At 29.9% G+C, this 24,380-nt stretch overlaps 1 protein-coding gene across 1 annotated transcript; it reads right to left on the bottom strand.

Moving 5' to 3' along the window:
* Nucleotides 1-2,133: 2,133 nt before the first annotated feature.
* LOC124943710 lies at nucleotides 2,134-18,994 on the bottom strand. Its single transcript, XM_047484186.1, has 5 exons — nucleotides 18,821-18,994; nucleotides 18,412-18,570; nucleotides 17,812-17,955; nucleotides 16,455-16,721; nucleotides 2,134-2,397 (listed from the first exon to the last, which is right to left on the bottom strand). The coding sequence occupies exons 1-5, from the start codon at nucleotides 18,992-18,994 to the stop codon at nucleotides 2,134-2,136; spliced, it is 1,008 nt and encodes a 335-aa protein (XP_047340142.1).
* Between the last annotated feature and the right edge of the window lie 5,386 nt (nucleotides 18,995-24,380).

The following is a 24,380-nucleotide window of genomic DNA, read 5'->3' as shown; positions in this document are numbered from 1 at the left end:
TACAAATTTGACCTTGAAGAGTTGTCACCTAATTTTATCCTCATACAAAGAAAAATGTTTTATGATACAATTTGACTCGGTGCTTAATTATATAAAAGGAAGGGTCATGGGGACATTATGTCCCATATTACTCGTTCAAAGAATGGTCTATACTTTAAACTATTTATTGATCATTTTTCAAAACTGTGATCTTTATACTTATTCATTTATCATTTTATTCATATCTATTTCTTATTTAGAGTTAAGGATCAATGTTAGTAAACATTTGTCTAAGTTCGTTATATTGCGATTATAGGAATATGCTAGAATTTATGGAATACAAACATACCATTGGATCGAAGTGGATTGATCAGATCGTTTGGAGGGGATAGGGAGATTGTAGCAGGTCTTGGTTGTCTACTCGGTCGCCCCAGCCTCTTCCGTCGAAGATGGAGCCAGACTTCCTACTTCCTCATCGCTTCGAGTCTGTCTACAGGACCCCGAGATGGGGAATTTTGACAGACTCGAAGCTGTCAACGTTTCTTTTTCCTGAATACTCCGGATGTCTTCCTCGGCATTCCACTGGAAAACTGACTTCTAATCAGAGAATTATGTTTTTCCTTAATTCAACTTGAAATGGTATTTAAGCTCCGCCAAAACCTTCTTTGCACATTCACCAGCCAAAGTACGCAGTTATAAAACTGTCTCTTTTTTTTGAAAAAGGTACATGCAAATTATATAGACGAGAGTCGTTTAAGCACAACAATAATCAAATATTCTAAAGGTTAATCAAATAAAAAAAACCAGAATTTATTTGCGTTTTATATAATTTTCCAAATCAATCTCAAACATTTATAGAATTTATTTTGGAACTAGGTTATTTTTAGAATTTTCCATATTTTGAGGGTCATTTCATCAAATTTCCCTTTTCTTATTGGTGACGTCTAAACTAACATAAATCTCTCTATTTTCATATCCAAACTCTTTTAGGTAAAGGTTTAAAATTTATATTTCTATATAAACCTATATACAACTCTCTTGATAGTCTCAAAACTAATCGGAAAATGAATAATTTGATATATAATTATTTTGAATAAGAGTTTTAATCTTGAATTAATGAAAGAGTTTTGAATCTTTAATTTATCTTGTTTTTGTTGGATTTCAATATAGGTACCGATTTGATTTTCACTTGTATTTCGATTACTCCATCAGGTTAGAAGATACTTTGAATTTTGATTCAAATTTTAATTCAAGTTATTTACTTCACTATTAAGAAATTTATTTATTCAAACTCTGTTCATTTTCTACAGAAATTCTGGTTATCCAACAAATGAATATATATAAGAAGTTGTAGAAGCTGGTTAGGTTTATGTGTATGTTGGGACTTGGGATAGATGAAAAAGAATGATAGCTAGGTAAAACTTATTAGAGATTGAGCAAATTTGAAGCAACATGAAATTAAGAGAATAATCTACAAAGACATCTTTGTATTAGTAATTGAACAACAATGCACTAGTAGAAAATAGGTCATTTGTAACGTCTTCTAGTAGAAGTAACGGCGGTCGGACGCCCTTACTAAAAGTTTTTATCAGTAACGGCTATATAAAACCGTTACAGTTATTAATATATCTGTAACGGCTATATAAACCGTTACAGAAAAACCTTCAGCTTTAGTTCTTTGTGTTGCGTATCTGTAACGGTTTACTCCTAAAACCGTTACTAATATAATATCTGTAACGGTTTCTGCATAACCGTTACAGATATGAAGCCGACTTTTTAACTTCTTAACTAGTATCTGTAACGGTTTTCCACGATAACCGTTACAGATAGGCATTCAGTTTCAGTTATTTGTGTTGCATATCTGTAACGGTTTTCCACCAAAACCGTTACTGATATGCTATCTGTAACGGTTTTACACTATAACCGTTACAGATAAGCCTTCAGCTTTAGTTCTTTGTGTTGCATATCTGTAACGGTTTCTGAATAACCGTTACAGATAGTAAGACGACTTTTTAACTTCTTTGCTGGTATCTGTAACGGTTATGCAGAAACCGTTACAGATACCCATTAATAACCCGCGCCTTGTTCCTTTCTTTCTTTCTTTCTTTCTTTTCTTCTTCCGTTTTCTTCCGCGCGCTCCCGTTTTTCTTCCGATCATCCTGCGTATTTCTTCCGATCATCCGCCGCCGGTAGAAGTATCTGATCATCAGGTAAGTTCTCTCTTCCCTTCTTCTTCCCTCTTCTTGATCCGCAATCCGCCGGCCGCGGCCTGCTTCCTTCATCGCCGCTGTTTGCCTCGCCCGGTTCCTTCTTCGCCGCTGCCGCTAGTTCATTGCCGCCGCCGCCCGTTGACGAAAGGTAAACATTATTATTTCGCCCTTCATTCTTCCCCCTTACAGATTGAAAATACAATCTTCTCTATATAGGGGGATATAATCATGCTTGACAAACCTTGGAATTATATTCTTTATATATTGGAATACAATCTTAATGTGGAAAAATAACATATTTTATGTTTCTTCTTAATCCTGAAAATTGAAGATGTAGTATTTGTACCCTAGCAAACTTATTCTTCTGTTCTAGAAGATTCCCAATCAAAAGTATTTGTTCTTATCAATGATTGCATTACTCTCAAGGATTAGGACTAGTGATGCTGCTATGATCAATGAAAAGCTGCATTTTGAATGTCTTATTACCCTCCTGAGTAGTAATGAGTAAACCTTGTACTACTGTACAACTTGCTGCATTTTTAATGTCTTAATTATGACCTTAGATTCATGTTTGATCTTCAGCAAACTCTAGTTCCTATGTCATTACTCTAAAAGTTGAATGAAATTAACTTTAGGGAATAAGTGTCAAAACCAGAAAAGACAGCCACGTTATCATTTTCATTATGATTTGTGTGTAATTTTGATTAATTTGGCTATTTTACTACAGTATTTTGAGTCAAATTTATTAAGATTAGATGAGAGATTATCCCATTAAGATTATTGACTTTAATGGACATAACTGCTCCACTTGGAAGATATATATAGAAAGGCATATATTATGATTGTTTTAGACTACATATAGGACATCTCTAAGTGGGATTATATTGTTCCACGATTGAAATGAAATGAAATGAAACACTGTGTTTATCGAATGACTTAGATGGTTTGACTAGTAGGCAGGACTTATTATTGCCTTCATTTTTATTGTTTATTGGTAGAAAATGTTTGTTATGAAACATATAAACCAAAATTTGATTATGTTGTTCTGCAGATCACAAATACTTCTTTGAAAGCAGTCCTAAAACTCCAATATTTTGAGGATCTGGTTCTTTATGGGTGCAGTGCAAATCACTAAAGGTAACATATTATTTTTTTTTTGGGTGCTGAATCTAACAAATATTATACAGAAGAAAGAGTTTTTCGAAAGAAATTTACTGACATTTTCTTGTCCAATCCCAGACCTAGATTTTGAACTGTTGAATTCGTTATTCACTGCCGTTTGAACGGTATAATCATGTATTCAATCATGTTACTTCTTATATATGTTGAACTGTTGAATCATGTTTTCATTATCACTTTTTGCATTTGAACTGTTGAATCAGGTTGCATCCATTTTAATTCTATCAGGGTTTGAATTTGCCATTGTCTTTGTTGTCGCGGATTGTAGTTTGCACTTCAAAATCCAGGTTAGTTCTTCAATGTTAGATTGTTAGTAGATTATTGATGTTAGGTTAGTGGATAATTTGTATGTTAGGTTAGATAATATTGAATGCTAAGTTAGATTATTTGATTGTTAGATTATTGGATTGGTAGATTAAGTTAGATTATTGATGGATTGTTGGTTTATTAGATTATTGTATGTTTGGATTATTAGATTAATAAATGATTTGTATGTTTGATTATTGATATTAGGTTGTTGGATTGGTAGATTAATTAAGTTAGATTATTGATGGATTGATGGATTGTTGGTTTATTAGGTTATTGCATGTTTGGATTAGTAGATTAATAAATGATTTGTATGTTTGATTATTGATGTTAGGTTGTTGGATTATTAATTTGTATGTTAGGTTAGATGGAAATCCCAAACAAAACATGGATGACTATACTTCGTACCGATCCTAAATATAGTGAGGGGGTTGACAAATTCATAGAATTTGCTGAAAGGTCTACGGGTAGATCATCGATTGCATGTCCTTGTGTAAGGTGTGCAAATCGAGTATATGAGAATAAGAGTGTGGTTAGATCCCATCTTATTGTATACGGAATAAGACAAAATTATGGTTTTTGGTATTTTCACGGTGAAAAGAGATCAATTGGACATCAACTTGTAAATGCTGTTACCGAGAATGTGGAGGAAGATGAATCAGATGATGAAATTGAAGACGAACCGATCAATGAACCACCAACTAACGCGACTAATATCATGGAAGACGAACCTGTTGAAGTTTGTGAGGATCATCTAATGGAAGATATTATTGCTGAGGATCATCTAATGGAAGATATTATTGCTGATTTGTACCCTAATGTCAACATTGATAATGAACGGCCGAGTGAAAATGAGCCTCCCGTTGATGATGCTAATACGTTTTACAAATTGTTGGACGTTTCGAAACTACCTTTGTATGAAGGTTCTCGCATTTCCAAAGCCTCAACTCTTCTTAAACTTCTTCACATCAAGAATGTAGGTCAGTGGACAAACACGTCATTTGATTTATTGTTGAGTTTATTGAAGGAGGAAATACTTCCAATTCATAATCAACTACCGAATTCGTATTATGAGTGCAAGAAATTCATTAAAGACATGAGCCTATCGTACGAAACAATTGACGCGTGTAAGAATGATTGTATGCTTTTTCGTAAAGAGGATAAGGATTTGCAGCAATGTAAAGTTTGTGGGCTTTCTAGGTGGAATGTCAATAAATCTAATGGTGCAATTCGAACGAAGGTGAATGGTAAGTATATACCCAACAAGTCGCTGCGTTATTTTCCATTAAAACCGAGGTTGCAAAGATTATACATGTGTTCCAAAACTGCTCCACACATGACTTGGCATAAAGATAACAATTCCGAAGATGATGTGTTGAGACATCCTGCTAATTCAATGACATGGAAGACTTTTGATAACTTGTACCCAAATTTCTCAGCAGAACCTCGAAATGTGCGACTTGGTTTGGCTAGTGATGGTTTTCAACCTTTTGCTAGCGGAAAAACATCGTACAGCATTTGACCAGTTATTCTCATCCCTTATAACGTCTCTCCTACCACATGTATGGATAAAAACAATTTTCTTCTTTCAATGCTTATTCCAGGACCAAAAAGTCCCGGTGATTGTATTGACGTATTTCTAGAGCCACTTATTGAAGAGTTGACGGAATTGTGGAATACTGGTGTGAAGACATACGATGCAAGCAGAAAACAATATTTTAACTTATGGGCAGCTCTTATGTGGACTATTAATGATTTCCCGACTTATGCAAATTTGTATGGATGGAGTACAAAGGGTAAATTGGCATGTCCGTCTTGTAATCAGAACACCACGTCTTTGAGGTTAACAAATTGCCAGAAGGAGTGTTACATGAATCATCGACGATTCCTCCCGTCTAATCATCGATGGCGCAAAGAGACCGATACGTTTGACGGGCATACAGAGCATAAAGGTCTTCCTGTACTATTATCGGGTTCCGAAATTCAATTGCAAGCGCGAGATTTAAAGGAAATTTGTTTGACAAAGTACCTGCCTAAGAAAACGAAAGTTATACATGAATCCCGAGGTGATAATTGGAACAAATTCAGTATATCCTTTCAATTGCCTTACTGGAAATCTTTGATGTTGAGACATAATTTGGATGTAATGCATATTGAGAAGAATATATGTGATAGTTTGTTGGGAACTTTAATGAATTTCAAAGAAAAGACCAAGGATGGAATTAAAGCAAGGAAAGATTTGGTCATAATGAACATAAAACATTCCTTACATCCGGTTGAAGTTGATGGTGTTCTTCGGTGTCCGCCGGCCCCCTATGCATTGTCCTCAGAACATAAGAAACGTTTATGTCAGTTTTTGAAAGATATTAAAATGCCCGACGGTTTTTGTTCAAATATTGGGGCGTGTGTAAACATGGAGGAGAAAAAAATATCAGGATTGAAGAGTCACGATTGTCACATTCTATTACAATATCTCCTTCCACTAGCTACACGTGGCCTACTTCCCGATGATGTGTACGATGCCGTGGTGAATTTAGCAAGGTTCTTTCGGTTGCTTTGCCAAAAAAGTTTACAACGCGGGCAATTGGAAACATTACATGACGACATTGTCTTGACACTTTGCAAATTGGAGAAGATCTTTCCACCTTCTTTTTTTGATATAATGGTGCATTTGCCAGTTCATTTAGCTTTTGAAGCTTGTCTTGGAGGGCCCGTTCAGTATCGATGGATGTATCCAGTTGAACAATATATGAGCACAAGCAAGAAATACCTTAGGAACAGGAACAGGAACTTTCCAAAAGGTTCAATGAGCGAGAGTTACCTTTTAAATGAGAGTATGAGCATGTGTGTCCGATATTTGGACAATCAAGAGTCAAATGATGAATCCATAAATACAAGTACAACATTCTCCATTTTCATCACTATGGAAGACTTATCTAATGGCACATCCTACACATATGAACCGGGTGATCGTGAGCGTGCTCATTGGTACATTTTAAAAAATTGTCGCGAAGCTGAAGAATATTATAAGTAAGTCCATTAATGTCATTATGAGGTATGATTTAAGTAATAATTTAATCTGTCATTTGCGCAGCGATTTCGTTCAATCATGCCCTCCTAATATTTCCAATGAGGCTCGGGATAAACAATACGTTAGATATTTCCAAGAAAGAGTAAGTAATCGTCTCAACAATTTTCTTTTTTAGTATATGACAATTAGTTTAACAATAATTTCTAATGAATATATAGGTGGAGCAACTAACCGATCAATCCGATAGGACAACGAATCTTAAGATTTTAGGACGTGGGCCTACATTGTATGCAAAGAAATATAACTCGTGCAAAATAAATGGGTACAAGTTTAACACTGAAAAACATGACGAGAGCTTGAGTACCCAAAATAGCGGGGTTTTGGTTGTTGGTAATAATGGGAGCGAGACTATTAATACTATGGAGTGATCAATGAAATCATAGAAGTGATATTCTTTTGTGGAAGACGAGTGATTCTCTTCAAATGCAAATGGTTTGATGTTTATCACAAAGATCGGAGCATTAAAGTTGATAAGTATGGTTATGTTAGTATAAATATCAACAGAATTCTACAGACTCAATTAAATGAACCATTCATAATGGCAAGCCAAGCACAACAAGTCTTTTACTCTACAGATATGGCATCAAGGCTTGAATGGAAAATTGTGACACCAATAAATCCCCGTTATTCTAATTAAGGTTGAATTATTTTCTATGAAGGGTTACTTATAAATTTGTCTTATAAACATTACATTCAATATTTGCAGCTATCATGGCACCTAAAAGAATGCAATGTAAGAGTTTAAGCAGCGCGCTACACGACCTTGTACAAAGGACCGAGGAGCATTCAAAAGATCCCGTGCAATTGTGTAACTCTATCGGGGAAATTGATTTGGACCTTGATGATGTCATGAATGTTGATAGTGTACCAAACACTATCCCCGATGATGATGATGATGAGACACAGCCCCCGTCTGAGGAGCAAGATGGAGGTACTTGTGTTTTTGCTTAAGTTAGTTGTTGTGATCCTATATAATTTTTTGTTTAATTTTAGGATCTATTTCGAGATGGAGACGGGGCAAGAACAAGAATAAAGTTGTTGGTAGATTGCAAGCGGGGCAAAAGATGACTCTTCAATTTAACCCTGTTGATGGTAAACCAATGTCGAGAATAGGACAGCTTGGTCGAGGCATATTGGGAGTGTCATTCGAGACTCCAGTGCACTACCTCATAGGACTTTGCGTTGGTCGGACCTGAGCTCCACACAGCTAGATTACATATGGATGGCTATCACGGTAACTTTTTATATTATTAAGTCCATTATGTATTCAACACAATCTATAATCGTATTTTAATGTTCACTATTTAGGATCCTTTCGTGGCTGTGGGGGATGACATCAACAACTATCGAAGAAAAAGTTTATTTTAAGCCAACAAATTATGGGATAGATGGAGATGTCATTGGAACACCATGTACATTAAAGCCCGTGAAGGTAACGAGCAAGCGATTAGGGCAAATCCCCCTCCCGAGATCGAAATTAGTGATTGGAATTATCTACTTGATCGTCGCTTTCTCACGCGGAATTCAAGGTAAATTAATGTGTTTATAAATAGCTCTTACATTAATCATTCATTAAACACAAATGTTTTCTTATTTGCAGAAAACAAGTGCTGTGAATGCGCAAAATAGATCGCATGTTGTGTACAAGAATCATGCGGGCAACATCTCATTTTCGCAAGTGGAGAAGCAAATGGTTCGTTTTATCATTGAATAACAAAGTTTATAAATTTTACGTTTTTATTAATTATTAAATTTGTACAGGAGAAGACTACCGGTACGTCGCCTAATTTTGCGGAATTATTTCTGCACACTCATACAAAGAAACCGACTCTGCAAGATCCAAATCCGGAGGTTCCCCCTATTATTCAAGAAAAAGTGGTAAGTCGTGTTTATTAGTTATATTTCTTTTATTTATTTTATGTATGTATGTAATCAAATGTAATTTGTGTTTGTAGACTGCCTTGCGAACTGCTATAGAAGAAGACCCGAATAAAAATGAATTGCAGTTGGCTGAGTGCGCATTCGGGTCTTAGGGACATGGGCGAGTTGTGGGTTTGGGCTCCGGTGTCACACCTAGATCTTTTAGACCTGATGCTCGTGGTGGTACTAGCACACAGCGCAGTGACACGCAAAACGCACTTTTACTTGAGGAGATACAGAGGATGCGAGAGGAGCGTGAAGCTGAGAAGCTTCAGTCACGGAGAGAGCGCGAAGAAGCCTTACTCGAGCGTCAAATGGAGCGTGAGGAAGCACAAAGGCAGCGTGAAATGGAGCGCGAAGAGTTATTGATGCAGCGTGAAGATGAACGTGAAGAAGCTCGAAGGGAGCGTGATAGAATGCGGAATGAGATGCTTGAGATGAGATCGACGATAAACTTCTTATTATCTAGGATTCCCCGTGATCAACTTCCACCTGCTCCTCCCACTCGAGATGATGCCCCTCCTACTTAGAGATGATCCCCTTTCACTTGATCGTCGCTTTCCCACTTCAATTCTGGTTAGTTGAAATGTAATTTGAAATACGTTAATTAATGGTTTTTGTGAATTTGTGATATGATTGTAGTTTTTGGATGGATTATAGTTTTTGGATGGATTGTAGTTTGTGGATGATTATTGTTTTGAATTAATGATTGTAGTTTTGGGTTTTTGGTTATTGATGATTGTGTGCTTTTTGGTTTTTGGTTATTGGTTATTGATGATTGAGGTTTTAAATAGGTAAAAATTTGTAAAAAAAAAACTATTAGGGTTTAGTAACGGTTAAATAATTTCAAAAACCATTACTATAAATCTAACTGTAACGGTTTAACAAATAAAAAACCGTCACAGAAACAACACGAGCATCTGTAACGGTTTTCGAAAACCGTTACAGATACTACGGTATTTCAGTAACGGTTTTTAGCCGGCTAAAACCGTTACTGTTGTTCCATTACTATCTATAACGGTTTTCGAAAACCGTTACAGATGCTCGTGTTGTTTCTGTGACGGTTTTTAGACGGCTAGAACCGTTACTGTTATTCCATGACTATCAGTAACGGTTTTCGAACGCCGTTACTAATACCTGTGAAGTTTCTGTAACGTAATTTTTAGTAACGATTTGTAACGGTTTTATTTGCCGTTATAAATAAGTTTCAGTAACGGCGTTAGATGCTTTCTGTAACGGTTTTAGCCCTTACTTATACCCCTTTTTCTACTAGTGATGGAATATTTAATGCTGAAAATTTAAATTTGATTATAAGATATTCATTGTCTTTATCATATTAGAATGACGTGTAAGAATTATAATGAAAGCCGTGGTTGATAAAATTTATTAGTGTAGGCATTACATAGCCTACACTAATAAATTAATAAATATATGGGACTAGCACCTGGATCAAGAGACTCAATCCCACATGCGAGAGAAGCTTTGGCAATGTTTGAGAGAGATGCTTTCATATAGCTTTACTGAGAAATTATATGCAAGTTCACTCAATGGCTTGACTAATAATCCACATTGATAGTATTGAACCCTTTTTAATTCATGCTACTTTTATTTTTTTAAATTGAACTTATTTCCACAAGTGCAAATTTACTATTTAGTGGTTTAAATTATATTTAAACTTCTTTAGATTTTATTAAGCTTAAATGGTTGTTATTCATGTAATTGGTATGCATATTTGTTTATTTATTTATAGAGTATTATAGTTTAATTTAAATATTTAGTAATATAAAATTATAATTTTAGTATAAATTGTTTTACAGGTATTAAATGGTTAGACTACCTCTCATACATTCAACATTTCATTCATGTGTCGAGAAAGTAGCATAAATGTTTGTAGATGAAGAAATAAAAAATATGTATGAAGACGACACACAAACATATTTGGCGATAACTAGTCATCACGCTTATACAAAATGAATTTTATTGGTAGAAGATATTTTTAGCGATCCAAAAATATGATTTTTTGAGTTTTGTAAGGATGCTACTACATTTAATGTGTTGGTAAACAAGTTCACGACTAAGTAACTCAGACATGTTTTAAGGCATGTTGGACAACATACAGTAACATTGTCAAACTAATCGTTGTTCAAGTATAGCACCGAGATAATCCATAAACATTTTCATCATGTATTGAAATTCATAGTTTTAATAGCGAACGACCAAATTCAGCTAGTGGATCAAACAATTCATCCAAAATTAAGAGAAGACAAATACAAATACTTTAAAGTAAACTACAGAAATTATTAGTATTCAATCAAGAATCACGTCGAAATCAAGATCGTCAGCACGTTTGGCACAATCGGCACGTCGACACGGTCGGCACGTTCGACACAATTTCTCGGTCACGTGATTCAGTTGATTTGGTAGTCGGTTACGGGAAACGTGGTCAGAGTAAAGATCGTTGGCACGTCTGACACGATCGGAACGACATGTACGTATGGCACATTCGACACATCGGGGAAAATCGTCTAGGGTTTGAATAAAGTCGTTTCAAGATGATTGTTCTGACTTTAATCCCCTGTTCTGAAATCTTATTGGAATATGGGTAAAAGGAAAAACAACAAGGCAAAAGAAGTGGAAGATTTTGTTCTTAAAGGAGTCAAGGCCATAAAAGTGCAGGACTTTGTTTTTAAATGAGTCAAAGAAACTGTAAAGAAGGAAATGAACAAAATAGTTGAAGAAGTTATCAACGAAAAAGTGCAGGAAATCAACAAAGACCCAATTGCTGCCCAAAAGCCTTTGGAAAATAATGCAGGGACCAAGGAGAGGAAAGAAAGAGTTTGGATGATAGGGTATAATTAAAGGGCAAATTTATTTGGACTAAAAAATTAAATCACCAAACTCCTTATGCATGCTAAGAAAGGAGAGATTGTACTCAGCAAGGATAAAATAAAAAGCACAACCATCCAACTTAACATTCACTATCTCAAAGACTGGAATTAATCAAGAAAGATGAATATGAAGTGATAGTAAAATGGTCTGTTGCAACAATGAGAGAGTTAATGAATGCTCTTAAATCAAAAACTTAAACTATCAGAAGTCATTCTACATGGAAAATCAATAAAGTCTGGAAAAACAACATTGAGAAAAAGGATGAAAAGCATGCATACAAAGGAAAAATCTACTTGAGCAATGTACAAACAAAAGTGGAGGTACTGAATTCTCTTTTTAAATTTAAATTGTTTGCTATAGTAAAATAAAATTGTGTTAGAGAATGGGAAAATGTAGTGGTGGGAAACTACATAGTAAATAATAGAGTTTCCTTCATAGTCACCAAAGAGGCACTTATAAAGAAATGGGTGAAAAAGAGATTGGAGAAAATTTCAGCGAATGTAAATTATCTCTACTTTTTGAAATTTAAGAAGAGATCAAATATTGATGAAATTCTGGAAATTGGGCATACATATATTGGATCCAATTACATGAAGTTGGAAAGATGGTCTGAAGATTTGAACCTATTAAGTAAGCCTAAAGAAATATCTCAGATATGGTTCAAATTTTGGAATATCCCTGCACACATGTATAATGTAGAAACTCTTAGTCATTTTGCAGGTTTATTAGGTATGCCATTATACATGAACCCAATTACTGAAGGAGGATAGTACCTATCATTTGCTAGAATTAGAATTGAGGTGCATCCTAGAAGCACACTGCCGAATAGTATGCTAGTAGTAGACAAAAATGGAAAACTTATTGTAATGGAAATCACTTATGAGTGGAGGCCATACAGATGCACCTTCTGAAATACTTTCCAACATGCAAGTCCAAATTGTGATTTGGCTAAGGAAGAAGATCAAAAAAATTATAAAGGCCATAAAGTAAAGATGCAGGAAAATAAAACAGAGGTGTCTATTATCAAAGAGAAAATGTGGTTAAAGATCAGGAAACAGAAGATAAAGAAAATTATGTACAAGATGAAAGCAATATGATGAAGGAGGTGGGACCTCAACCTAATAATATTGAAGAGATAGTTGAGGATTCTATATCCAATCTAGTTGAAGTGGTTGCTGATGAAAACAGGGAGGAAGATACTCAGACTAATCAAGAGAAAGAAGAGAATTCTAAGGTTGATATAGAGGAATCCTAAGTTGCTTAGGATTTTAAAGTTGAAACTAAAGAAAATAAAGACAATGATCTTGAAACTGAAGTTGAGAACAATAAGGTGAAAAGCTTATAATTCCTAAAAAATAATTATTTTTATCAAATTAGAACGGGTTCATTTAAAGTAAAAAATCAAAATGAGAATAGGCAGTACTCATCATCATCTTCAATTCACCCCTCTTTCATTACAAGAGGAAGGGGAAAGGGAAAGACAAGGGGAAGAGGAAGACAACCTGTTGAAACATCAGATTGGTATGAAAATAAAAATCATAATTGGGATAATTATGATTCGATACAATTTGTAATCTTTGTTCGTAATCTCTGTTTTTCGTATGTTTGAGGGCTACTAATAAGTTTGTTTAGGGTCGTTTGATTGTCATCTTTTAATCATAGCTAGGGGTTGTCTAGCTTTGATTCTTGACCCTCCCACTTTTGGGATTTTAATGAAATTGTTTTAACCGTTTTCTAAAAAAAAATGTTATTAGTATTAATTGTACACATATCAAATTATTTGGATCTAAGAAAAAATCATCTGGTCTATTGGACGAAAAGGTTGTTCAACTCAAAACAAAATATAATTGTGGCATGCGAATTTGATACGTCAACACCAGGGTAATGTTATGTGTCAATTGAAGTAATTCTAAAATCTCAAACGTTTGTGTTCCAACGATCCAGCCCAATAGTTAGTCAATCCCACGGAGCGATAAATCATCTCGTTGGCTCCTGTACTATGAATCGCATCGAGTTAGAACTCGGTAGTCCATTTTATTTATTTATTTAAGGAATAGAAATGTGGCTTCTTTCGAATTTCGACTTCGTCAAAATGGTAGTAAGGGTTTTATATGTTCTCAATAGAAAATAGGCCGCCATAAAAGAAGAGGAAGACGAAGCAAGGGATAAATGGATAGGAGGATTTTCAAAACCCAACATAGGAATACAATTTTGTTCAGGGAGTAAGGACATAGTTGTTGTTGGAACTTGCGAAAGAAAAGTTCCCTCCATAAGAATCTTTCAAATTTGTTGGGCATTGAGACTATCTTGAAAATACTTTCTTATATGACAATTTACTGGATATAAATATATAAGATATTTTCGATATTACTTCTATGAGGTGACTCCTTATAATAGCTTGGAAGTAGCTAACTCGATGGGACGTCAACAACGGAAATATGAAATGCAAGACTTGGACCTGGTTTACGCAGTCAAGCAAAACAGCAAACCTATTTATAGAGAATTGTGGTATATTTTTGATAAGGGACATGTATAGTTGTAACAAATGTACTTACACAATTTTACAATATGGCATGCTATTGATTGAGGTGACGACGGTAACAATCATTTTGTTCACAAATATACCGATCACATTACATATATTTTGTAAGACAATATTTATGATAATGAGATTAATGAAATTTATGTTTAGAATTATTTTTAGCAAAAGAACTAAACAAGTTTATTAACAATAATTTGTAATGAATTAAATTATTATCTTAATACATTAATAAAAGAATAGTGCCTTAAATAACTTCAAATTTTAATAAATTATTATAATATTATTTATAAGTTAAAAATGACAAATTTAATATTTTTAAGTTTATTCATTAAAATCATTATTTAAAACATTATTATTAAAAATGACAATTTACTAACATTAAATTTTTTCATAAAAGAAATTATAAAATATTATAATTCTTATAAATTAAAAATTAAATTTATAAATTAAAAACCAAATTTTCAGTAACATTTCTTCCTACCAAATTAAACTAGAAAAATAAAATATCAATTATTTCTTAATTTCTCCGTTAAAATCAAATTCAGCTCCTACTTCAGACCTAGAAATGTTTTCAAACCGGATGGACATATAAAAAACTTTATATAATATAACTAATATAATTATTAATATTATTAATATTATATATATATATATATATATATATATACCATATTTTATTTTATTTTTAAATTTACTTGCCAATTTAGATCTTAAAAAAACTATATCCTCTAACATTTAAAATAATAAAATTTATAAGTTTTAAAATTATATAAATTCTTTTATCTACTTACATTTTAAATTTAAAATATAAAGGATTAGCTGGTATACTTAGACCATCTCCAACCCACAAACCCAAAATAAAGTAAATATCACATCAAAAAAATAATTCATCTTCAACCCAAAAACTCATTTACAAACCTAAAAGAATATTTTTAGAATATTCCTTTCTTACAAAAACTTTTTAACCTTATTAATATTATTTATATATTTATCAACTTTACATATTTAACTCAAAATTTTTTTTTATTCATTTAATAAAATTAAAATAAAATTAATTATATATCAATACTTTATAATAAATAAAATAATTCAATAATATATTTAAATAAACAAACATATTATATAACAACAAACATTATTAATAAAAAAACACTTATACACAAAAATATAAAGTAATTTAAATAAAATTTAAGTATAATAATTTTAATGATTTAATTATACATTTAAAAAACAATATAATTTCGTATCTTAAAAAATAAAAAAAAACATAAATTAAATAATTAATTTACATGTAAAAAAAGTAGAAATAATAAAAAAAAAGTGTAAGGGCCAATTTTTTAAAAATGGCCAAAATAGTGATAATGAACGCAAACACATATTTGCGTCCGAACTGAAGAGAGAAGGTAGATTCGCATTATGAGTTTATTTTTGTCCGTAGGTTGGAGGACAAAAGGGCACGCATACGGTTGGAGTTGCTCTTATATTCATAGATTGCAAATTTAAGATCTGTTTTGAGGCCAACAACTCAATTAACAACCTAACCCATCTATTTTTACAAAACGGGTCGTAAGTTGGTGGTGTGAGTATTCGTATAATTTTTAGTTATACATTATTATATACACTAACATGTAGCTCGTCCATTTACACGAGTAATTATATAAAATCGAGAAAAAAATTTAATTTTACTTTTAACCGTTTTAAGTTTATAGACGGGGTCTACCCACAATTCGACTCAAGTATCAATTTACTCTCACATATATATTCAAATTCACCATAACTCTCGACCCGACAATCCGGACACTTTAAAAATTAAACATCATATATATATATATATATATATATATATATATATATAAAAAAGTTAGTTAAAAAGTTGAACTTATATTGTTAACGCCTCGCATTTATCAAATTTGGTGTTGAATTTAAAATATAAAGTCTAATTAGCTTAGTTGGTTAAAGTGTTGTATTTGTTTTGTTTGGTTGCAAGTTTGAAACATATCAATAATATTTTTTATTTTATATTTAACCATTTTAAGTTATGGGCGGGTCAACCCACAATCCGACTAAAGTATTCATTTACTCTCACATATATATTCAAATTAACCACAACTCTCGACCCAGCAATAAGGACACTTTGAAAATTAAGCATCATTATATATATATCATAAGGTTGAAACATATTTATTATATAATAATTTTATTATTTGTTCCTTATTTGATATTGGAAGACATTGCATCAAAATAATATAATTTAACGACATAATTCAGAATAACCGGGACCTCCATAAAAGATAGTATCATTTATAAGATTCAAACGATAACATGGAACTACGCTCACAATTGGTTGCAGTATATTTCCTTTTACTGGTTTTCTGTCTCGGCCATATAGTTTAATTCCAGTTATAAAACTTGCTCCAGTTTCATGGGGATATAGTCCATTTCCCATTTGAGTAGTTGTGTGGTGACCTTCATTTTCTTTATTAACAATCTCTCCACCAAAGTCCACTCTTTGAGCATATTCACTCAATGAAGTGAAGAGATTCTTTGGAAAATATCCTATGTCAACACCATTATAGTCTAGCCACCAGTTTCCATTCTTACCATCCTGTAAAAAGAAAAATTGTTCAAACACAATAAATAAATATATTGGGTCGCAACCCATCAGTCAATCTTCTTGTTACACACCGATTTGATTTTATGTATAGTTAAAAATTTTCAGTTATACTTGTCTATAAATGAAATTGAAATTAAACCTCAATAACTATAAAGGTCGCCATTTGAGACTTTTTTTTGATGAATAAAATATAATTTTTTTTTATTGTTTTAACTTATTATCTTCGTTTTCTAATTAATTTGTTAAATTTGTGAATAAAATATTATTTAGTAATGTTTTTACGTATTTTCTTAAATTGAGTATTATTTTTCAAAATCTACGCATTCTAATTTGTCGAATATGATTTGATTGACCAAAAATGTGATTAAAAAAAGATAGATTTAGTATTTTATTATAACAAAATTCTGGAATAACATAATTTTTTGTGTGCGGTTTACTAATTTGAGCATATTTATGTTTTAAATTGTGTATTTTTTTAAGATATACGCGTTTAAATATGTGTAATTTGTGAAAATAGTTGAAAATTTGAGAGGATGGGAAATTGTTATTTTTTTTAATAAATGTAGTAAATTAATTAAGAAAATAAACATATTATGTTAAAGGAAGATGAAAAAGAACATTCATTCAATTGTAATAATTTAAACCTAATATAATACAATTTAAAGTTTGAGTTATATTTTATAAAAATGATCCATGTTTCAAATAACAATTGAGCATCAATTAGACTTTGTTACCACCAAATATATTTATTATCTTTAAGAATGTATTTTATTATTGATGAAATATATAAAGTTCAAGAAGTATTTGTTGCCACCAAATATATTTATTATCTTTATAAATATATTTTATTATTTATTTGTTTTCTTTCAAATAAGAGTTTAATGATCTTGAAAGAAAATTAGCACAATTTTTATAGTTATTACTGTCATTTCAATTTAAGACATCTTTAATGTGAGCTAAATTTGATAGTGATTTTTTTTTACTTAAACTAACTTAATATATTAATTATTACAAGTTTATATTATGTCCTCATGAATTGTTTTGTAGTTTTAAATTGTATTAAAATACTAGTAATTCTTACCTTGTAGACCATAATTCTTATTGCACATGTTGGCCCACCAACAGTGGAAATAGGAATGGGATGACCAAGTTGAATGTTGAAATTAGTTTGAACAAATCCAGGGCAATCAATATCATAACAACCTGTAGTTGTGTAATAATCTCTCTGTTTATAAACAAGGAAAATAATCAATTAATTTATCAAGTATTTGGTTAAATTAATTATTCCTATTAACATAGACATAAAATAACTTAATGGGTGACCATGTTAAAGAGATGAAATTTGTTTTTTTAAAAGATATAAAAGTATTAATATATAATAATAATAATAAAATAATAAATAATGATTTAAAATAAAAAAAATATTTTAGTATTTTGAATTGAGTGATATTATAAATAAGATAAATAATGAAATAATGTTTAATTAGGTTAAATTGTTTTAAATAACCAACCAAAAATGTCTTAATACTCACTGTCCAATATATGAAGAATCTTGGTAGATCATCACCATATTTCTTTGGATAAACCTTGGGTACATCAAAATAAAAAAAAAATAAAAAACTTGTTGTCATTGCTTTTGTTAATTTCTAAATTATAATGTTGAAATTCTTTGTATACTTACCATCCATCCGACTTCAATGGTATTTAAGTTTACACCATATCCTGAAGAAATCCATAGTTGAGCTAGACTTAATTCATTAACCTCGACTTTAGGTTTCCATACGCTAAGTGTTGCAGTTGCTCCATAATATTGATTATCCTTACTTCGGACTAAAGCGTACTTCGATGAACAATAGAAGTAATGATAGAAAAAATTAACATATACAATATTAATATTTTGATTTTCTAAAACGCAATTATTATAAGTTTGTATGGTAATAATCCTTATACTATTAACTAAATTTAAATATATATATATATATATATAATATATATATATCGCCGTATTTTGAAGGATTTGTTTGTATTGGTAATGCTAATAAGTTTGAATGCTTTGTTAAATTAAAGTTGAGTTTGAGTTCTTTGATTACCTCGTGTATCCCTTTAGGACTTTGAACTAAGCTACTGTTGAAATGACGACGCAATAGTGAAGGGTGTTTGCGAGTGATAGAACTTGTACTTCTTCTAATGGGAACAGTTCCTTCTGGACATTTTTCGTATTTATGCCAATCTTGAGATATTTCTCCATTTGAGGCTAACTCCATTTTTATTTCGATTGGATAAGAGCTCGGTTCCATCTAGTTAAATTTGAATTATTAAACATTTTAGAATATTTGTTTTTATTTTTTTTTAATATATATGAATGTATTAGTTTATTCTTAATAGTTTGGATCTGAAACTACTTGGAAAGAAAACAATCAAAGATTACATCTGAATATTGATTAGATGAAATATTAACAAATTTAATAACGTTTGATCGTTCAAACCAAGCTTTACTCCAAATCTAAGTGTTTCCAAATAAAGTCGATAAATTCAATCAACGAAAAAAGTTAATTATACCTTCAGATCTTTATTATTATCACCTATAGGATGATAGATGGTTGCATGTTGGTTATCCATCTTAACACAATTGATCACATCATGATCACCCTACAAAATAAATGATATAAGAAAATTTAATAAAGATGGAAAATAATTCATATATAGAATTTAGAATTGGACAAGAATTGTAATGAACCACTATGGTTTTAACAGTGTCCTTGTGCTTCAAACCCCATGAACTCTTTGTTGTCCCTGAAACATAGTATATGAATTGCCATGCTATCAAGGTTGACAGAAATATTGAACAAACAATATTATGTTTCTCGAGAGGCATTAGACAGTTTATAATAAAAAAAATGATCTCTTTCTTAAGATGAATTATTTACTTGTTCATTCCTTCTATTTAAATATAGATTGATTAAACAACAACTAAGCCTTATAATAAGTCTTTTCTTTTTCTTTTGAAAAATGTTTTTCTAGTAAAATATTTTTTTCTTTTATGACCCTTTTTATAGAATTTTTTTAATAGTCTAAGTTCGAATTTATGTCATTTTTATTAAATGAGTCTCGAACTTTAAATTATGACATATAAAACTCCAACTTTCACAATTTTAGTCATTTAAAACTTTCTCATAAACAAATAAACGTCTACTTTTACTTTAAAATAATAGTTTTTTTCTTAATTAATTTACCACATTTGTAATAAATTTCTTTTACAATTATTCTCGCACATTACATATTTTTTAAGAAATTAAACTGTATTGGACAGTTTTGAACGAGTATCTCAAAATAATACTAAATTTTAAACACAAATACGTCCAAATTAAAAGACTGTGCACAAAATTATGTTGTTAGGAAACTCTTTAAAAAATAAATACAAAATCAATTTTTGTTTAAATTCTTTCAAAAATTTCCTCCAATTACACATTTATTTACTTACTCAAACCAATTTCGACCAATTAAAATACATATTTTTTTTAAAAAAAAAATACTCAATTAAAAAAACGTTCAAAACGTCTATATATCATTTTATTTACAAACGTGAAGAATTATTTACAAAAATGATAATGATACGTTAGAATAAAATGACAATCATTTTGTCTATTTTAGAAAAATCTAAAATACCTAAAATTTTAACTCTTCGAACTTTATATGACACAATTTAAAGTTTGAACATTATCTATATATATATATAATGATGCTTAATTTTTAAAGTATTCGGATTGCCGGGTCGGGAGCTGTGGTTAATTTGGATATATGTGAGAGTAAATGGATACTTGGGTTGGATTGTGGGTTGACCCGCCCATAAAATTTTTACCGTAATATTTTTTACACGATTTTTTTATATTATTACTCGTGCGAATGCACAGAATACATGTTAGTTTAGTTAATAATGACTTAAATTTTTTGAATAGATGCATTTAATTGTTTTTTATCATTAAGATTATGTTAAATTTTATATTTTTTTTGGTGAAGTAATTTGTTTAGCTAGATTGAATGTCATCACTAATAATTTTTTAAAATTCTAATGACAATATGCCTTTAGTGAGTTGTTTATACTTATATTATATTCAAAGTATTGATAATCATATTGATTGAATATGTGTTTATCCTTTTTAATAACAAAGTAAATGAATGAGATGAATTTGGACTTGTTTTTACTTGTCAGGTAGAATTATAGTAACCTGGCCCGGCTCACCAGATAGACCGGGAAATCTGGTAAACCAGTCGTTAAACTAGACTAGGTTAACAAAAAAAAAAAAAAAAAATGCAATCAATCCAGTTAAACTTTTTTCATCCGTAAATTAGACCGGAAATCCGACAGTCCAGGTTAACCCAGCGGAGAGAGTTTAACCTATTTTTTTATAAAAAAAAATCACTTCTTTTTATTAACACTCTCTCAGGTCTCTCTCTTCATTTTTTTAGTTTCCAATGGTTTATTTATTTCTAGTTTCATGTAAGTAGATTATATATTTTTATTTATAGATACTGAGAATAATGACAAACTCTTTTATTCACTTCAAGCTCCACCTTCTACCTAAACCAGTTGATTCCGCTTTACCAAACTAAAAAATGATTTAAGGTGGCATGATAAGTCAAAATTTAAACTATTTTATATAAGTAATTATTAATTATCGTATAAATTTCTATAATTTATTTAAAACGAACCAAATATTAATTTATAGTCATTATTTATTCTTGTACTCAATTTATTTTACACTAATAAAATTGTTCAATTACTCTCGCATATATATTAGTATTACTTGTTCATATAATTTCTTAGCACGATAAAACTCAAATATACATATTTACCGTGAATTATAAATACTTTAATCATTAAATTATTTAAAATAGTTAATTTATATTTATATAACCTTATATGAATTTATTATTTTATATAACTCACAAATGAATATGCTCCTAAGTTATTTTTATTCATATACACTCATATCAAAATTCAAATAAAGGAGAAGGTAAGATTGATAATCTATGATTGAGAATTATAAATACTTATATTTTTTTATCAAACCCTATCAGGGTGGTTTAATGGTAAGAGTCGACCTAAAAGACTAAGAAATCACGAGTATTATTCTAGTTCTTCTTAACTAAAAAATAATATTTATATTTTATCACTAATTAAATATTAACAAATAGTAAATTTATTAAAATTAAATATCAATTGAATATCTCATCTCTTCATTAATTGATTTTAAAAGTATTATCTACCATGTGTATTATAAGTAAGTAAGATTGCATAATAAAAAAAAGGAAATAAGGAAAATAAAGAGAGAAAGAAAAAAAAAATAGAGTAAAAAAGATTTTCAAAATTAAATTATAAAATAATATTTCTAACCTGTAATCTAGCTTTAACCATTTTCCCTTGATTTTTACACAAATAACGCCTTTTCAATCTTGTAAAACAAATTTTACACATTTTTTAACCCTAAATGTCATTAAACATTCAATTTCATAGCTATATCCACTAAATCTGAATAGAAAAACATACAAACTTTTAAAAATATAGTCATAATTTATAGAGTTATGATATATTAAAATTAATTTATTATAGTCAAATATAGGATTTAACTAAATCGATGCATATTTAAATAATTTTGAAAATTTTAAATATTATCAGTTTTGTTTTAAATCAATATCTAATTTGTTAAATATTAACTTTTAATTATTATTATTATTATTTATTTGAAATATGAGAAAGAAATATGTATATGAATAAAAAAAATAAACCTTTCACTATTTTTTAGATGTTCTTTATTGTTAATTATATTTATTAAGCAATTCAAAAAGTTATTTTTTAATTATTGTCTATTTCATGCAACAATTATTTAGTTTAAAATTTATTTTTAATAATAATTATTTATAATTATTATTTATACACTTGAATTTTATATCATTATTTAATAAAAATAATATTTGTCTAAAAATATTTTAGCGTTGATATTTGTATACTTAATTTTGTTGATTAATTATTTTACTACTTTAACTTATATGTGGTATATTTGAAAAAATATCAAATTAACCTAATATTCTTTTATAGTTCTATTTTGTTGAATATTCTGCACAATGGAAAGTCTAAAATATAATATAATTTATAATCAAATTTAAATTTATCTATAAACCAGTCTAAATAAATCTGATAGATGATCATACATACCATAGATTTTGATAATTATTTACACAATCAGCCACATATATTTCAAATTCCACAAGTTTTAAATTAATTTTAAACAAAATAAATTATAAAAATATGAATATAATAACAATTTAACAAACCTTAAATACTTAATTTTTTTTATCTCTAACTGAATAGTATTAAATAGTAAATTTAAAAATGTGGTTAGTTGAAAGATCTTGAGTTTGAGTCGGTCAGACGGCAACGACAAGTGGATATCCCTAGTCTCCTTGAGAGGTCATGGATTCGAGCCCGTTTGATAGTAAATTATGCATCTGGTTTAATGGTTAAGTGTGTTTGCGGATTATTTGATTAACTCTTGCAACAAGATTTTTTTAAATAGTAAATTTATTAAAATGAAATATTAATTGAATATCTCATCGCTTCAATATTTGTTTTTTAAAGAATTACCTATCAATTTGTTTTTTTGGAAAAAAAGTTTAGCGTCATTTTATTCAAAACCTCAAAAGTGTGAGAAATTGTCCAAATCAAAGCTAAACAATCCTTAAATTTGGTTAAAGGAGGACAAACAACGACTCTAAAGTATCTAATTGGAACAAATAAAAAAATATTACAATAACAAAAAAAAAAAATCATAAAATACTTGCCATGCCATTTGTATTATAGGTAAAATAAGATTACATAATAAATAAAAAGAGGGAAACAAAGAAAATAAAGGGAGAACAAAAATATCAAACATAAGAAAACATTACAATAACATATATAAGAAACAAACAAACAGCCAAATATTAGAAAGGATTAAATATAAAAAACAAACAAACAAATATTACAATAACAATCAACAAAATCATAAAATACCTGACATTTGTATTATAGGTAAAATAATATTACATAATAAATAAATAAAAAAACAAGGAAAAAAAAGAGAAAAAAAAGGATCAAACATAAGAAAATATAGTAAAAAAGTACAAAATTAAATTGTAAAATGATATTTTTTTAATCTTATTAAATTAAGTAATCTATCTCTAACCATTAATCTCACTGATTTTTACACCAATGGTGTCTTTCCAATCTTGGAAACAGATTTTTGCATTAATTGAAAAAATACACAATTTTTGTTTTTAACCCTAAATGCCATTAAACATTCAAATTCATATCACTAGTTCACTACTATTTCGACTCAACCTAAAATAGGGTTATGATATATTAAATGTTGTCACTAATCGAAACTAAATCAACAAATTTTTAAACAATTTTGAAATTTTAAAATTTATCAGTTTTGTTTTTAATAATATTTAATTTGTTAAACATTAACTTTTTATTATTATTATTACTATTATTATTATTATTATTATTATTATTATATATTCTGAGAAATAAATATGTATATGAATAAAAGAAATAAACCTTTCAATATTTTTTTAGTTGTTATTTATTGTTAATTATATTAAATAAGC

Source organism: Impatiens glandulifera, chromosome 6 (assembly GCF_907164915.1).
Source record: "Impatiens glandulifera chromosome 6, dImpGla2.1, whole genome shotgun sequence".
In the NCBI taxonomy this organism is placed as follows: Eukaryota; Viridiplantae; Streptophyta; class Magnoliopsida; order Ericales; family Balsaminaceae; genus Impatiens; species Impatiens glandulifera.
The sequence above is the reverse complement of the archived record's forward strand: the minus strand, read 5'-3'. Positions and strand labels throughout refer to the sequence as shown.